The 19,000-nt window shown below is 47.0% G+C and overlaps 1 protein-coding gene across 2 annotated transcripts in view; it reads right to left on the reverse strand.

Moving 5' to 3' along the window:
* CkIIalpha (casein kinase II subunit alpha) overlaps nt 1-19,000 on the reverse strand; it is a 133,756-nt gene that overhangs the window by 93,680 nt on the left and 21,076 nt on the right. For both annotated transcript variants that reach the window (XM_070525653.1, XM_070525650.1), the window contains exon 2: nt 15,502-15,558. In XM_070525653.1, coding sequence (XP_070381754.1) covers nt 15,502-15,558 — 57 coding nt within the window. The remainder of the gene's footprint in view (nt 1-15,501; nt 15,559-19,000) is intronic.

Genomic DNA, 19,000 nt, shown 5'->3' on the forward strand with positions numbered 1-19,000 from the left:
GAAGACGTCGACAACGACATGGCCGCAATAGGTAATCAAGGCCGTCTTGGCCCCCAGTATGATTGATCTGTCAAGTGTGAGAAGCGTTCAAGCGGGCGTCCCCATGTTCACATAATTGCCCTCTTCTCCGAAACAGCGTCACCCCTTTTATTCGCCGAGCTGACACTAAAGGAAGGACGAAGGAAAGAAAACCCGAAGGGCAGGAGGTCATCGACAGCAGAGCCTATTTCCACAGGCTCCTGAAGAAGACGTCGACGACCACAAGACCACAATGGGTTATTTAAGGCCGTCCAGGCCCCCGTTTAATCAGAACCGCTCGAGACCCGGATGAGAGTCACAACTATGTACCAATGAAGTGAATACAATCTTTTCTACTTTTTTTCGTCATCACGATGCCCGGCTTCGTCTTTTCCTGATTCTTGCGGTGAAGACCCGCCTCACCCGGTCGAGATCGTATCAGCCGGTCGGCAGCAAGGGGATACTCCAGCCTTCGTCCTGGCTTCAGCAGCATGGTGAGCGCTTCAATTTCTTTGAGAATTTGCCAAGTTTTAAAGCCCGCGTGTTTCTAAAACTGCAAATTAGTTTCTGTACGTGCAGGCTCCTGTTGAAAGCTTCCTCACGTCACAGCAAAGTAAGAAAGTCCTCGTTCAGGATTGACCATGGATTTAAGCAAACGGAAAAAGCCAGAGTTGCTATTACTATGTGAAGAGCTGGGAATTAGAGTCGGGAAATCTCAGAGAAAGCCTCAACTTCTTGAGGCGATTGAGAAGTGCGGGGCTCTTGAGGACGATATTTCAGAAGCATGAGAAGAGATAGAAAAACGAGCTGAAAAAGCTGAACAAAAGGCTGCAGAGGAAAGTCAAAGAGCTGCAGAAAGAGAGGAATGAGAGCAGCAGAGAGCTGATCAAGCTGCAGAAAGAAATGAACAGGAGGAACAGAGAGCTCACGAACTAAAGCTAAAAGTACTAGACGTGCAGCGCGATCTGGCCATGCAATCGGCAAATAACATCACAATAAATGAAAGACGCTCAAGTGAAGCAGGAGTAAAAATAAGGGATCTCATGCCGTCGTACAAGGTAAACGATGACATGGGATTGTTTCTTGCTACTCTTAAGCGAACCTGCGAGAAAAACGGGTTGGCACTAGAGAGTTGGCCGCAACGGATTCTGACCGTTTTTCCTTGCGAGGCGACCGAAATAATTGCAAGGCTAACGAGAGACGGCGCACATGACTATCAGAAAATAAAATCTGCATTGCTAAGGAAATATCGGCTCTCAGCAGAAGCTTTCTGTCGTTGTTCTCAGGAGAAAGCCAGAACGTCGGGCGAGCCTTTTCAAGATTTCACTTATAGGCTGAAAGCCAACTTACTTGAATGGCTAAAAGGGGAAGATGCGTTCGGTTGTCACGACAAGGTTGTTGAGTTAATCTGCATGGAGCAGTTCTATGGGTCCTTGAACGAAGAGATGCGCTTGTGGATTCAAAATAGTTCGGGCGAAAAGGACTTGGAACGTGCTGCAGTGCTAGATGAATTCGCTGCACGTCGCGAATCCGAGGAAACACGTGTCAGGCCATTCACTAAATTCCGCAGAAAGGAAAACAGGCGCCCCATTCACCACGACAAGGCTGAAGGAGGGACAAAAGACGTACAGCGCGATAACTCAGGAGATAATAACACCGCAGTAAAAGGCGAAAGAAAAACAGAGCGTTTGAAGCTAGAAAACCGGTCGTCTGTTTCCGTTGCCAGGAGCCTGGACACCTTGTGATCGGCTGTCCAAAGCCTAGAATTGTTTTTCTTTCTTGAAAGGCGGCGATGACAACTTGGCCCTCTTAGAACCCTACCTTCGCGTCCTAGTAGTGAATGGAATGCCGTGTAAAATACTTAGGGACTCAGCTGCGACAATGAACATTGTCTACCTTGCGGTTGTGAAACCTGAGGATTTCACCGGGGAACATGCGTGGATCCGGCAGCTAGTCGAGAAGCATAGTGTTTGCTTCCCCGTAGCCAGCACGAAGATTGAAGGGCCGTTTGTACTATTGCTGATTGAAGCAGCAGTATCGCCAAATATGTCGAAACATTATCGCTACTTATTTTCAAATCACTCGGAGATGCTGTTGAATAAGAAGGGCCTGAGTTGTGGCGACCATACGGTCCAAGCTCTCACGCGTTCGAAAGCTAGGGAGATCGCGGCAACACGCGGACAAAACTGTGGAAATGCCATCTTAGGTGTGTTTATGCGGGGAAGGTAAAGGGGCTTCGGCATCGTCGGGGGGGGGGGGGGGGGGGGCTGCCCCCTGCTGAAAACTCCGGAGGAACTCCGGAGGGAGCTCGGGCCCCGGAGCCCCCCCCCCCCCCCCCCCCCCCCCCCAGTCGGCGCCTATCCGCAACTGACTTGTTTCGGCCGACCGCTGCAAAGCCACAAGTGCTGCAAGGCAAACACCCCCATTGTATTTGGTGGAGGCGCTCAGTTTCTCTTCCATATCCTAGAACTCCGCAGTCGGACGCTACCACTTGCTATTGAAATGTTGCAATGGATCCGGTACCGTCCCAGGCTGCTGCTCCCGTACCCACGGCCATTGTTTGCCCTGGCGTCATCCGGCAGCACGATCCTGCTATTTTTAGCGGAACAGACGATCACGACGTGGAAGACTGGCTCGCCGACTGTGACCGTGTAAGCGTCTGTAATAAGTGGGACGACCGCGTCAATCTCACTAATTTTATCTTTTACTTGACAGACGTGGCAAACCTGTCTGTGGTTCCGCAATCATGAATCCGACCTTACCAGCCTGTCGGCTTTCACGACAATTTTGACAGAGGTCTTCGGCCGCCCCGCCGTTCGCCGGTTTCGTGCTCAGCAGCGCTTGCGTGGTCGAGTTCAATGCAAGGACGAGAACTTCAAAAATTACATTGAAGACGCGCTCTCGCTCTGCAAGCGCGTCAACTCATCTACAGACGAAGCTGACAAGATTTACCACGTCATGAAAGTCATCGATGACCATGCCTTCCAAATGCTCGTCGCCAAGGGTCCCCGGACGATTGTCGAGATCATACAACTCTGTCAGCAGCACGACGAGCTGCGCAAGCAGCGTGCCTTAACACATTGTGCTGCTCGGCAGGACACCGCGGATCTACGTATCTCCCTTGGATTTCAGCCTTGACGCTGCTGACGTTTCGGCTTTAGTGCGACAAAGCAGCTCATGCGCCAGGAAGTCGCACGCCAACTCTCTCTGGCGACTAGCACACCCATGCCGTCGACAGCCTTAGCTCCTTCGCTTCGTCATGTAATTCAGATGTAAGTTGCCGAGGCGCTGCCACCTGCCCCTCCTCCGCAGAAAGTTGCTGGACCGCTAACTTTAACGCTGCTGTCGCCCGGCCATACGCTACTCCGGCGCCTGACCCCTATACCGGACCACCAGCACCGTGCCCTGTGCATTTACAGTTTATTAATACTATAGCGGTCAACACGGAGCGTTCACACGAGTGGAGATCACACGTTGACTAGTGCCATCAACCATCGTGCGGCACGAAAAGAATAGAAATTTCTCATGCGCAAGTTGTATAGCAATGAGCAAATACGAGCGGGAACATCGAATTTGTTTTGCTGAAAGAATTACTCGTGATGTGTGAATTCAAACTTTACGGTAAACAGGCAGCAGGTAGCGCTCCCTCTAAACGTTGAGCGGCATTGAACACTTTTGTGCTGTGTATGCGTGTTTAGCCATGGACTACAACGTTTTGAAAGCATTTTTTTTCTTCCCTTTAATAATGCTCGATGGCGATACAACGCGTAATTCATACAAAAGGACAAATAAAGAAATGCGATAAACTAAAGCCGAATGACAGTGATAGGGACAAACAATACGGGCCATCTGCGAGAACTACAACTCTTTTACAAGTGTGTCAAGCATCGATGAACTTCGCAACAAAATGCGGTAAAAAATACAAATTTCCACAGTAATGACGTACGCTACATGCAAACGAAATAAATTACGGCACTAACTCATTCCAAAAATGTATCAACTTAAACACCGATGGACTTGCTACACGCAACTCGATACACTCTTGAATAGCCTTTGCGAAAAAAAAAACTATGCTTGAAACAATTATTTCTTAGAACCGTCATTCGAATATGCCTACTCTGATGATGGCTTACTTGTAAATGTATATCGTGATTAATTTTTGTCTTTTGATGTATAATTAAAAATAAGAACTTAATTTTCGTATGAAGTTCTGCAATGAAAGAAGGAAGATGCGCAAGTCTGCAAACGGCAGTGGTTGAATAATACCGCGGCGATATGTATACAAAATGAACGTTGACGCCAGCCTTTGAGCATTGTCAATTTTCGAGGAATTTTGTAGGGTATATGGGTCCCACGCAACTTTAGCGTATGCCATGATGGGTCTGATAAGGGATTAATAAACAAGACATTTGATTTCAGAGGTCGCATTATTCTATAATTCAACTCCCGCCGCAGACACCACTATGCTTTGCGGGCTTTAGAGCGTACATAGAACAAAATTACGGGGTTTTACATGCCATAACCACGATCTGATCAAGAGGCATGCCGTAGTGGGAGACTCCGGAAATTTGGACACCCTGGGGTTCTTTGACGTGCACTTAAATCTATGTACACAGGTGTTACTTTTTGCCCCTATAGATTTGCGGCCTCCGGGGTCGGGATTCGATCCCGTGACCTCGTGCTTAGCAGCTTAACACTATAGCCACTAAGCAACAACGGCGGGTTTTAAAGCATGTATTAGTGCTGTGAATAACATTCCAACGAATATCCGAGGTGAAAGTAAGACCGAGGTATTTATGTTAATGAACTCTAGATAGATCATCATAATTATCATCATCATCATCATCAGCCTGGTTAAGCCCACTGCAGGGCAAATGCCTCTCCCATACTTCTCCAACTACCCCGGTCATGTACAAATTGCGGCCATGTCGTCCCTGCAAACTTCTTAATCTCATCCACCCACCTAACTTTCTGCCACCCCCTGCTACGCTTCCCTTTCCTTGGAATCCAGTCCGTAACCATTAAGGACCATCGGTTATCTTCCCTCCTAATTACATATACTGCCCACGCCCATTTCTTTTTCTTGATTTCAACTAAGAAGTCATCAACTCGCGTTTGTTCCCTCACCCAATCTGCTCTTTTGTTATCCCTTAACGTTACACCCATCATTCTTTCCATAGCTCGTTGCGTCGTCCTCAATTTAAGCAGAACCCTTTTCGTAAGCCTCCAGGTTTCTGCCCCGTACGTGAGTACTGGTAAGACACAGTTGTTATATACTTTTCTTTTTAGGGATAATGACAACCTGCTGTTCATGATCTGAGAATGCCTGCCAAACGCACCCCAGCCCATTCTTATTCTTCTGATTATTTCAGTCTCATGATCCGGATCCGCAGTCACTACCTGCCCTAAGTAGATGTATTCTCTTACCACTTCCAGTGCCTCGCTACCTATCGTAAACTGCTGTTCTCTTCCCGAGACTGTTTGTTAAACATTACTTTAGTTTTCTGCAGATTAATTTTTAGAGCTACTCTTCTGCTTTGCCTCTCCAAGTCAGTGAGCATGCCTTGCAATTGGTCCCCTGAGTTACTAAGCAAGGCAATATCATCAGCGAATCTCAAGTTACTAAGGTATTCTCCAATAACTCTCATCCCCAATTCTTCCCAATCCAGGTCTCTGAATACCTCCTGTAAACACGCTGTGAATAGCATTGGAGAGATCGTATCTCCCTGCCTGACGCCTTTTTTTATTGGGATTTTGTTGCTTTCCTTATGGAGGACTACGGTGGCTGTGGAGCCGCTATAGATATCTTTCAGTATTTTTACATACGGCTCGTCTACACCCTGATTCCGTAATGCCTCCATGACTGCTGAGGTTTCGACAGAATCAAACGCTTTCTCGTAATCAATGAAAGCTATACATAGGGGTTGGTTATATTCCGCACATTTCTCCATCACCTGATTTATAGTGTGAATATGGTCTATTGTTGAGTAGCCTTTACGGAATCTTGCCTGGTTCTTTGGTTGACGGAAGTCTAAGGTATTCCTGATTCTATTTGCGATTACCTTAGTAAATACTTTGTAGGCAACGGACAGTAAGGTCATCGGTCTATAATTTTTCAAGTCTTTGCCGTCCCCTTTCTTATGGATTAGGATTATGTTAGCGTTCTTCCAAGATTCCGGTACGTTCGAGGTCATGAGGCATTGCGTATACAGGGTGGCCTGTTTTTCTAGAAGAATCTGCCCACCATCCTTCAACAAATCTGCTGTTGCCTGAACCTCCCCAGCTGCCTTCCACCTTTGCATAGCTCCCAAAGCTTTCTTTACTTCTTCCGACGTTACTTGTGGGTTATAAAATTCTTCTAGCCTATTTCCTCTTCCATTATCTTCATGGGTGCCACTGGTACTGTATAAATCTCTATAGAACTCCTCAGCCAGTTGAACTACCTCATCCATATTAGTAATGATATTGTCGGCTTTGTCTCTTAACGCATACATCTTATTCTTGCCAATTTCTAGTTTCTTCATCAGTGCTTTTAGGCTTCCTCCGTTCCTTAGAGCACGTTCAATTCTATCCATACTATAGTTCCTAATGTCAGCTGCCTTACGCTTGTTGATTAACTTCGAAAGTTTTGCCAGTTCTATTCTAGCTATAGAGTTAGAGGCTTTCATACATTGGCGTTTCTTGATCAGATATTTCGTCTCCTGCGATAGCTTACTGGTATCCTGTCTAACGGTGTTACCACCGACTTCTATTGCACACTCCTTAATGATGCCCATAAGATTGTCCTTCATTGTTTCAACACTATATATATATATATATATATATATATATATATATATATATATATATATATATATATATATATATATATATATATATATATATATATATATATATATATATATATATATATATATATATATAAGGTCCTCTTCCTGAGTTAAAGCCACATACCTGTTCTGTAGCTTGATCTAGAATTCCTCTATTTTCCCTCTTACCGCTAACTCATTGATCGGCTTCTTATGTACCAGTTTCTTCCATTCCCTTCTCAAGTCTAGGCTAATTCGAGTTCTTACCATCCTATGGTCACTGCAGCGCACCTTGCCGAGCACGTCCACATCTTGTATGATGCCAGGGTTAGCGTAGAGTATAAAGTCTATTTCATTTGTAGTCTCGTCATTCGGGCTTTCGGCTATCCCGCTTGCCACTTTCGGCTATCCCGCTTGCGGAAAAGGGTATTCATTATCTGCATATTATTCTGTTCTGCAAAGTCGACTAATAACTCTCCCCTGCTATTCCTAGTGCCTATGCCATATTCCCCCACTGCCTTGTCTCAAGCCTGCTTCTTGCCTACCTTGGCATTGAAGTCGCCCATCAGTACAGTGTATCTTGTTTTGATTTTACCCATCGCCGATTCGACGTCTTCATAGAAGCTTTCGACTTCCTGGTCATCATGACTGGATGTAAGGGCGTACACCTGTATGACCTTCAATTTGTACCTCTTATTAAGTTTCACAACAAGACATGCCACCCTCTCGTTAATGCTATAGAATTCCTGTATGTTACCAGCTATATCCTTATTAATCAGGAATCCGACTCCTAGTTCTCGTCTCTCCGCTAAGCCCCGCTAGCACAGGACGTGCCCGTTTTTCAGCACTGTATATGCTTCATTTGTCCTCCTAACTTCACTGAGCCCTATTATATCCCATTTATTGCCCTCTAATTCCTCCAATAGCACTAATAGACTCGCCTCACTAGATAACGTTCTAGTGTTAAACGTTGCCAGGTTCAGATTCCAATGGCGGCCTGTCCGGATCCAGGGATTCTTAGCACCCTCTGCTGCGTCACAGGTCTGACCGCCGCCGTGGTCAATTGCTTCGCAGCAGCTGGGGACTGAGGGCCGGGGTTTAGATAGATGTCTAGATAGATGGCAACCACCAAAAGAGTATGATCAACAATAGCTTTCTTTTTCTAGAGTCTGACATTAACAGTAATTTTGCCGAGTTTCATTGCATTTCTAAGTTTTGGCATCAATACCTAACTATATGCAGATTTGAGTTTAATTCGGTTTCATCTTATGGCGATTTAATTCGAATGTCCGTAGGGAAATCAGTTATAAAAGCTAAAAATGAAAGGGGACCCAAAACGACCCGCCGCGTTGGCTAATGGGCAACGGCGTTGCGCTGCTAAGCACGAGTTCGCTGGATCAAATCCCGGGCGTGGCGGCGGCCGCATTTCGATGGGGGCGAAATGCACAAACGTCCCCTGCATTGGGGGCACGTTGAAGATCCCCTGCTGGTCAAAATTAATCCGGAATCACTCTCTACGGCGTGTCTCATAATCAAATCGTGGTTTTGGCACGTAAAACCCAAAAATTCACTTGAATCCGACACGCTTTCTTGTGGCACCCCGGGCGCAACAGAAGACCGTATGTAGATTTCATATCTCGAGCCTGAACGTAGCGTGCCCAGAACTAAGATATGAGCAAAACCACTGTGTCATAAAGCATGATTTTTAAAAGTGACACAAATCTTGAAGAGTAACTTGGTGCGAGATGCCTAATCGAAAGCTTCGGCGAAGTCCAAGATGTCTGGCCACGGGAGTTTCTCGTGAACGTCATGGACAACTTCGCGTCTCTTTCGGCTGCTGCACGCGTTTGGACGCCTGACTCCTCTGCAGCGCAAGCGGCCGAGTCTGCGGGTGCACGTGACGTCGCAGGCAGCGAACCGGAATCGCGCCAAAGACTCCGAAGACACGCGAGCGCAAAGAAAGGCGCGCGACGGCGGTCAGCGTATTTCGGGGAGCCGAAGTCGTCCGGGCGTGCAGTCAGGGGGAGAGCAGCGCCACTCTACACATGAGCGGGCGTAGTGCCTCAAGAGGCAAAGCGTTCGGTGCTTTTAGCGGACAGCACGCTGGTTTGAAGCGCCGTCCAACGTGGAGACGTCGCGAGCGCCCTCCGACACTTCCTCTCGCTACGGGAAAAAGGACATTTGGGCCGACGACGTTTCATCGCCTTCCACGGCGTCTCCTCATATAAGAAGGGGGAAACCGGCGGCGGCAGGCGCACGTGCACCGGACGCCGTCGACGGAGACCCATGACCAAGTCACTGGTGAGCGTGTCCGGCTGGGCCGGCATTTTTCTTGCTTAGAATCACTGACGCGGGAGATTAAATAAACGTTATATCTCACGAGCGACCAAGGAGGTATGTAGTTTCTGTGCAGGCGGGCGATGTGTGCCCTTCCGCCTCTACTGTCTATATATTCGCACATACCGCGGACGCAGAACCGCCTCGCGAGCACATATGAAAAGACGCGCATTCTTCTGGACTAGTGGGACGCAAGAAGCAGCACTATTTGCGGTCTCATGATTGCAACAGTGCAAATGGCACGCGCTTTGAGTGCATCATTTCCAACGGGAGTGGAATGCAATATTGCGCCACACTACGTGCCTATCATCGAGTTGACGGGCGTCCCCCCATCTCCCTCCGCGTTCTTCTGAAGTGGTTACCCTTGTGCTGGGCTTCGAACATCCACCGACGACCTTTCAAGGTTCCACGAAACCGCTGAACCCTTTCCGTGGGTCGAAGCGAGGAGTCCAGGGGCACAGAGCACCACGACTGATCTACTGACAGCCTTCAAAATTCCAGAGAGCTGCTGACCCCTTGCCGTCGACGAAAGAGGAAGGCGACGTGGGCGACGTGGGCGACGTGGGTGGCGTCAGCACCCGCTCGATAAATCCGATCGTCCACGTTGCGACGACGTTGCTGCCACTATAGCAGTAAAAATCTTAATAGGGGAAAGTGTAGAGTATGAAGTACCTAACTTTTATCTATGACTGCAACGGATCGGGTCGTATCAATCTCTTCTCTGCATTTTTTCCACCAATACTATAAACGTCTCTTGCTTATCTCGACTGTTGACCGGTTGGTGCTTCCGCCCACATTAAACCCAATCGCTTCTGGAAGGTGTACGTTGCCTACGGGTCTCACTTGGTGAATATCCTCGCATTCCATTGGTCTCCGGATTTTCGCTCCAGCATACACATGCTTCATCTAGTTGCGAATATTTTATCCGGTATGTTTTTGTCCTAACCGGTTCCAGCCTCAAATACCAAGGCAGTTCGCTTCTTGTTATCGTACAGATTTTCCCTTCTAATTTTTTTCTTCATATTCTCGTTAATCTCCATGGTGTTTTTGCTTCCATTCTTTGCATCAAATTCACTGCCACTGTTTCTCTCACTTTCTTTCTGACGACACCTGATGGCCTCTTCTTCCATTCTGTGTCCACGCTTGTCAGGTGCACGTACTTGGTACATTTTAGCCGCCAATTTATTTTGTTCCATGTTCCTGAGTATTTCTTCAAAACTAATTTTGCTGCGCTTCTCCGTCTTCAAAGGAAACCCAACCCATGTCCCCTTGCACTGCTTCATTTGTGGTTTTGCTGTGGACTCGCAAAGCCAACCGGCCCATCGATCTTTGGTTAACTTGCAACTCCGACAATATATCCGATTTTAGGCACAGAATAGCATTTGCGATCATCAACGCTGTCAACATGACTCCTTCACCTCATATTTACTTCAACGAAGCTGTTAACCTCTCGCCCCCGTATGCATCGCCCGCTTGCGTTCCCAGTAGGGTCTGCCGGGCCGACCCGCGCGGCAGAGGTGAAGCATGCTGCAGGCTTCAAGCACTCCGCGAACTTCCCAAAATAAGTTTAATATTCTGATACAATATATATATATATATATATATATATATATATATATATATATATATATATATATATATACACACACACACATATACACACATATACACACATATACACACAATAGAAAGTGCACTTAGTGTAGCAAGTTGACCTTCATGCGCTTTATTTGTTTTAAAGCCTGTTTGACGAATAACGAGAGGGGGAAAGTGTGTGCCGACGGCGCCTGTGCCCGTGGCCTGTGGTTATAAGGCCACGCGCGTCGGAGGTGGTTGCGGCAGATGCCTGGGCGGTGCGGTGACCGTGGCGGCGCTTGTGGCGGCGCTTGTGTCGGCGTAGCGATGTGTCGTATTTAAAAAAAATGTATGATTTCAGAATGTATGCAGCCCATGTATGCAGCCTAAGCATCTCCGCTGGTAATCCGTCCCCATATGAATTGCGGCCCCACGAATTTTTTGTGGCCCCAAAGTGTCCTATGTTTCATTATTGCTGCATTCCGCTTGCGTTTTTATTATTATTATTATTATTATTATTATTATTATTATTATTATTATTATTATTATTATTATTATTATTATTATTATTATTATTATTATTATTATCTTGGTGGGTGCTCGAGTCTTTCCTTCGTTTATGTATACGCCGAGGTATTTATATTGCTTGACTATGGGTATGGCACTTGCTGTTGTATCGACATCCCGTGGCTACCCGTCTATTCATATAGATCATAATTCCCGATTTCTCTGTGCTAAACTGAAGGCCTAGATTTGCCGCTGCGTTGCGACGCATATTCGCAAGACTCTGTGAGTCTCTTGCATTGTCCGCTAGTAGCACTATGTCGTCCGCGTACATCAATGAGGGGACCTTCTGTTGCATCATTTGTCCATTACGCATATATGATAAATCAAATCCTAATTGACTGTTTTCCAGCTGTCCTTCTATGACATTAACATAAAGCGTGAACAATGGAGGTAGATGACATCCTTGCTTCAGTCGTTGGTGAATTTCCACCACTTCATTACAATGTCGGCCTTCCCATACAATTTGTACTCGGCTCTTTCTATATACCTCCCTCAGCAGCTCCACGAAATCGTCATCTATGCCTTCGTGCTTGAGAATATCCCATAACTACCACCTGTCTACGTTGTCGTAGGCTCCCTTAATATTTAGAAATGCTATCTATAAAGGTCTATTCTGAGCTGCTGAAATCTCTATGCACTGAGTCAGAAGAAAATTATCTTCTAAGCATCTGTCTGGCCTGAACTAATTTTGTAGTTTCCCCAGTTTCCGCCCATTTCGACAGTTCTAATTTTATGGCTTGCATTGCTATTCTATATAGCACCGACGTTACTGTGACTAACCTGTATGAGCTCGTCTTATCCTTATCACGATTGCCTTTGTAGCTGAGGTTCATCTTGATTTCACGCCATCCAACCGGAATTTTATTCGTCTTAATCACTTCTTCTGCGGCATTCGTCAGCAGTGCCTTGCTCTTTGGATGGAGTTTTTTTTTTATTAGCTGCATTGGGATTTCATCAGATCCTGCGGCAGTATTATTGGGGACATTTTCTTCTGCTTCTTTTCCAGTAAACGTTTTCTGCGGTAAATTTTGATCTCTCACGCTTCTCTGGGGAGGCTGGATTTTTGGGGTCTGAACTATGTTGTCTTACGTGCTGAAGTTAGCCCCAACAGCGTCTGTGATGTACCGCAGCGCATCGTCTCCTTCGAAGATGTTACCGTCTTTATCCGTTATAACCGTCTGCAAATTGTTTGGTTGGAGCTCCGAGTGCCCTTAAATGGTTCCAGAATCATTTTTGTGCGCCTTTGTCTCTTTTGCAAATGCTGCATGCACCCAACGTTCACCACTTGTGTATCTAATTTTCTCGTGCACGAGCTCCCTCACCACTTTTTTTCTTTTCTCCGTATTTGTTCCATCTAAGGAGCACCTCTTCTTCGTGCAATCTGAACTTTATAAGCTTCTCGATGATCCCTAGAGGCCTGCTTGAGCTCTTCGATATAGCTTGCTTTATTTCCTTGTTCCATCACTTACGTGTTTTCTCTTTCCAATACAAGTCTTTTTTTTCCTTGTCTGTCTTATCTCCTTCTGCATGACGTCTAGCAGTTCCTTATACTCCCAGACTGTTGTAGGAAACGCCCCCATTTTATCGATGTTTTTGCACTCTCTGTTATTTGCTTTTCATTCATTTTTAGACATTCTGATTCTATTGGTTCCTGTTTTGCGTTAGTATCTCCCCCAAATTCTAAGGTTAAACGTTTATGATCGCTACCCAGGCTATCTTTTTCATGTTTATTTGCCGTCATTTGGTCTAGTCGTTCGTAGACCGTTTCTGAGACTAAGGCGTAATCGAGACAGTACTGCCTATTTCCGCACTGCCACGTTACCTGTATATGACACTTATTCTCCTTCTTAGCTACTATAAGGTTCTGTTCATCGCGCAGATCCGGCACAACAGAACCGTTTTAATCAGTATATCTGTCTAAATCATCCATGTGGGCGTTCATTTCGCACTAATCACGTGGCCTGATTTCTTGAACTCATCAATATAGCTTAATTGTAATGCAATCAATCAATTCCTTATCTTTGTCTCTGCTACCACTACCTGTCCATTAGTAAGCTGCTCCCAGCCACGTTCTTTTGCTTTGCCATATGCCGCTAATCCATAAATACTCCTTACATGTCCCTTTTACCCTTTGCCACTTCAGATCTCGCCTAATTGGCATGCCTACGCCTCTGTTTTTCCTCGACCTAGTCATGATGTTGCACCCTTCCCATACAAAATTGTCATTGACAGACGGCTGCTCCAAATCTCGTTGATGGGTTTCGGTCAAGGCGCACACGCTAATCGCTTTGTCATTCAGCTGCGTTTGAATTTCCAGCCATTTCTTTCCCCCTTGAGACCAACCACCCTGAATAATTATGTAACAAATCTTACCGTCTTTATACTTATCCTCTGTGCGTCATTTATTAACTCCTTGTGGCCTAATTCTGCTCCTTCCTGGTGTGTCACTACATTCAATACTTCACCTTCCTTCCTGGTTGCCTGGGGACCACCTAATAAAGCTACAGCGCGCCGCGAATCAACGTCCAACCGGTGTTGCTACACTTTCGCCAAAATGCATCCCGTCACCCACAAAAGCGCCTTCGCGGCCTGCGCGGTGCATTTCTCGGTGAATGCCAATGACCGTAACATTGATTGCCTTAGCTATAGCGTCCAAAGTTTCCTGTTTACTGCAAGCACTGCCCTTTCAATTGCATACCGCACGACCAGGGAAAACGCCACGGTCACTGCCAGCCCGCATCCCAGCGAGACCTCTGGTTTGCAATAACTGTCGTTGTTGTTATTTATCCGTTGTGTTGTCGTGTGTCCGCTAGTCCCTGTACCGCCAAATCCGGTCGTGCACGGTGAGCACTGGTTGGCCGTCAAGCCTAAGTCTTCACATGCAAAGGTGGCTTGTAGAGAACACCATCCATAGGTTGACGAATAAGCAGGGAAATATCTCTGCAGCGCGGCTACAGCTGGAAATCAAATGATCACGTGTATTCTTCATTTCAGTATCTGCAGTTGTCGACTGCCGTTCTGAAATTACCACAAGTGCATTGATGACAGAGGATTTGACAGAAATGTCATCGCTGCTATCCGAACCAAAGTATGTTTTTGAGTTATACCGTTTGTAAGAAAGTCTACCTCAGTTCTCCCAACGCGAAACAAAAACGCACACTCAAGAATCACTAAAAACAAACAGTAAATCAGGCCTCAAACTATATTACGCTTTAGGAGCTCTTCGTGGGAATAAGGCAGGCCAAACTTTCGTTCTTGAATTTCGGCATAGGTGACGTCATTGCGTAATGTTACGCATTTCGCGTACTTGCTTCCCTCCTCTTCCCCCTCTCTCTCTCTTTGTTTGTTTGTTTGTTTGAGCAGAAACACCAATAAAAATTGGCGTTGCGAGTTTCCGGTAAATGCCCTGATGAAGGAGACTGGCGGATTCTGACCTGATTCTCAACCATCCCCCCCCCCCTCCCCCCAAGCTTCGGCCCACGGCATAATTGCCGCTGTATGGTATGGTATGAAGAACTTTATTGAGGTCCTGAGGGATCAGTCTGGGACTGATGCGGGCCACTCCCACGTCGGTACAGAGAGGCCGAGCCCCTCTGCTATCACACGGGCCCTCTGGACAGCCCTGAGCTGGTCCGCCAGCACTTCACTGTGCAGCATTCGCTGCCACCACTGTTCACCTCGAGAACCATCACCGGCCAACGCCAAGCAGCGCCACAGCATGTGTTGTAAATCGAGCAAACCCCCACACTTACTACAATAGACTGAAACCCCGCAGTCCGGATTAATTTTATTCATGATGACAGGGTTAGGGTACGTCCGTGTCTGCAGTAGCCTTAATGTAACCGCCTGCGGCCTATTTAATTTAGGATGTGGCAACGGGAATGCCCTGCGCCCTAAGTAATAGTGCTTGGTGATTTCGTTGTAGGTTAACAGTTGGTCCCTGTACTCAGGAGCGGGAGATCCAGCCCCTTCTGTAGTAGTACCGCACTAAAGCTGTAAGTAGCTTCCATCTTTCCTCTATAAGCACATGCAACAAGCTGAGCTATGTTGTATCGAAGAATCATTAATGTAGAAAAAATATTGACGTATTATGTATTCTCTTTCATACTTGTTTTAATGTGAAATAGCTCTGTCTGGTTCCTCGCGGAAGACGGCAGAATGGGAACAAGAACAGCGGCGCAGACAGCCCACGTACCGGATGAGTCACCTTCATCATGTGCTTGAAGCGTCGTGCACCAATCACATGTCGAGCCTGCGGATGAGCAGAGGTATCGGATGAAACACAACTGCGAAGCGTGCGACCACTTGCCTGCATGTTATGCTATGTTCAGACTACGTTCGTAAGGCGCCGATTTTTCGTAACATACGTAAGCGGAAGCGCAACAAGCGTATGCGTCTAGTTCAGACTGCGAACGTAAAGGTACCAACGTGCGCAATTCTCGTAAAAATCGTGAGTGAGAGTGTTAAAGGGTCGGCAACATTTACGACTGTTATGTTACGACCGTTGCGACACAGCCAATGACCGATAAGCTTTCGGCTTTCAACAACCGGTGACGACACTTCCATCCTCCCGTCTGCAGACAGCTCCGGGCGCGGGAAGTGCCATTCCGCCATTCCGTGCGCACGATTGGCTGTGTTCGTGAAAATTTTTGCAGTGCGCCTTGCGAGACTGTTTTCAGTTAATCTGGTTTATCCACCGAGGAAATCGATGGCCGCAGATGCGTGCTCCGAACTTCGATGAGTGGTCTCATTAGGTTTTCAAGGAAGCGGAACTGCTGGGGCGACATGCGCATGATGTTATGAAACATCGCAGCGTCACCAACTCGGAGCTTGGCGAAAAGGTTGTGAAAATCGCCGTCCACGGCCCTGTCGAGAAATACTTGCCGCACCCAAACCCTTCTGCGTCGCCTTCGTCGTCTTTTGGCCATTGAATACATGACTATAAGTTTGTTTTGAGCGTGAATTTCTTCGATCTCGGCCAGCGCTCGCATGTTGGCAGGAGCCATATTGGACCGCTGGTGACGTCGATTCTGCAGCTCCACATTTGATTGGCCTGTTGTAAAAGCCGTAATTTAAGCAGCAGTAAATGTGAACAAAGGTGCCGGCTTAACTGCCGTAACGTTTTTTACAGCCTTTACGTTCGATACGCCAAAAGAGCTGTTACGCGCGTTGCGACCGTAGTGTGAACATAGCATTACACTCAGTAAACACAGATAATTTATAGGTCTGCACGCGACACGACAACAAAACATGGTTTGCCGATGACCCCGACGCAAAGCGGGATGTCGGCGACGCCATTACAGCGTCCATCTCTTTCACTGCTGTCACTGCTCTGTGACGACACCTCCTCCCGCATATTCTTGTGCTTTAAGCGCATGTGAGAAAAAGTGAATTTAATAATTACGTTAGTTTAATTATACAGATTATGGCTATCGCGCAATTCCCACGCGTCCGCCACCGCTAACAATTTGTTACTGTAAAATATTAGCTTTTTACCTCAAACGCAGTGTCTTCATTTTTTTTTATCCTGCACACAACCCAACTGATTCGATTACCCATTTATAAATGCCCGTGCATTCACGGAATGCGTGGATTTTGGTCAGCAACACGATAGGCGCTTCTGTAGTGGCTGCATTCGACAGCATATATTCAGTTTTGGAGTTGGTACATATTAAACGCCTAGTCTTCATATCGGGCAATAACGGACGCGCACAGCAGACGCGCACATTGTGTAGGCCTGTCAGAAAACGTGCCGCTATACCGGTGGTTTCAGCGCCGACTGATTCTCCATCATTACTACAAATAAGGAATTGGAGACGAAAAAAAAAATTCCGGGGTTTTACGTGCCAAAACCACGATCTGATTATGAGGCACGCCGTATAAGAACCCCAGGTTGTCCAAATTTCCGGAGTCCCCCACTATGGTGGGGGACTCCGGAAATTTTGCCCCCGTCGAAATGCGGCCGTCGTGGCCGGAATATGATCCCGCGACCTCGTGCTTAGCAGAATTGGAGACACAATGGTAGTTCTTGTTGAGCAAGGTTCACAGCAGGGACGCACAAAAAAAAAACAATCGCCAACGGATTGTTTTCCAGATCAACTTTTTGATCGTTACTGTCAGGGCGCCATGCAATCAGCTTTTAAAACGAACGAGTCGTTTTGCTTCATTTTACGCGCGAAACCCAAATTGAGTGCATGTGGCAGGGGTGCGCGTGGTCACGCCAAAGGTACAGCCCGTTGTGATATGTTCCAACGTCAAAAAGCGACGCCACATCCGCTGGCGCGCCGGCCGGAACGTGAGGCCTATACTAGTTCACTATAGCTTATACACTCGAAGAAATCTCGGCCGGCGGTCCATACTTGCATTGTGCTTGTCATCCGGGAAAACAATAAATAAATAAATAAATAAATAAATAAATAAATAAATAAATAAATAAATAAATAAATAAATTTATTTATTTATTTTAAAAAGGAGTCATTGGTGCTGATCGACAGCGCACTCACATGGATGTGCAGAGCGAAGGTCTGCTACGAGCAGAGCTTTCTCGCATTTGTTTGGTGGCGTGCAACCGATTTTGATCATTAATAAGTTATTTAATGAATCTTAGCATATTAGGCAAAAAAAATGATTTCTCAAGGAGATTTCTTTTGTCCGCACTTGTTTTGAATCTTGGCCAGCAAAATGTATCATTATGTCTCGAATCCTCAGCCGTGCCACCCAGTTATCCTGAAAGGTCGGTGCGAAGCGAATGCAGATGACGTGGATGTTCGGGCCTTGCATGCTTCAAATCCCAAAGTACGTCCACGCACAGGGTCACGCGAGAGTTGACGCTGCCCATATAAGGTCGCGTCGTTTCCGCCCTGCGTTGCACACGGAGATGCAGAGGCGATGATTCAGCACTCGCTGGGCAGTGAGTGCCAAGAGCGACCGAAGCGAAGCCCCTCGTATTCCCCCAAGAAGCCAGGCCCAAGTTGAAAGACCTGCAGCTCTCCTCTGCGAGGGCAACAAGCCTTCTTTTGGCGCTTCCTAATCCTCTCTTGCCTTAATTGGCCGTGCAGGCTACGAACTTATCGGTGCGCCAAGAGCCCTAAATTTAGGCGTGCACATCTGCCCCCTCTCCCCGAATGTGGCCTCCGCCGTATGCAGAAACTGCCAGGTACTGGCGACGGTAACCTTCGTAATCGTATTCGCGCAAAAGATAGCAGCATTCAGCCACTGGAATGTCAAGCCGGCTCACATGAGTCAGATTGGTGGAGACGGTGGATCGTCGTGTAGGTAGCGTGCCGCGGCCACGACTGCGAAGTAAAGACAGTCGTGGTCCATAAGAGGGAAAAAGTTAAACGCCAACTATTGTGTCTCACTGATAAACCAAGGTGGGCGGGCCATTAGTGGACCTTTTAACGCGACAGCGTTAAGGAGCTCGTGTCGCAGAAAAGCCGGTGTCGTCGGCGTCGGTGTCGGCGTCGGTGTCGGCGTCAGCGTTTTGCGGCGTTGACCGTGAGCGATAAATCACGGCATGCACTCCATAAATAAAAAGCAACTTCCAAGATGGGCTGGGTGGGAATCGAACCAGGGTCTCCGGAGTGTGAGACGGAGACGCTACCACTCAGCCACGATTTCGATGCTTCCATAAGGTACAAACGCGCCTCTAGTGAATGCGGTGTTGCCTTCGAAACGAGCCGTGGAAAGTTATA

The sequence above is a fragment of the Dermacentor albipictus genome, chromosome 1 (assembly GCF_038994185.2).
Source record: "Dermacentor albipictus isolate Rhodes 1998 colony chromosome 1, USDA_Dalb.pri_finalv2, whole genome shotgun sequence".
In the NCBI taxonomy this organism is placed as follows: Eukaryota; Metazoa; Arthropoda; class Arachnida; order Ixodida; family Ixodidae; genus Dermacentor; species Dermacentor albipictus.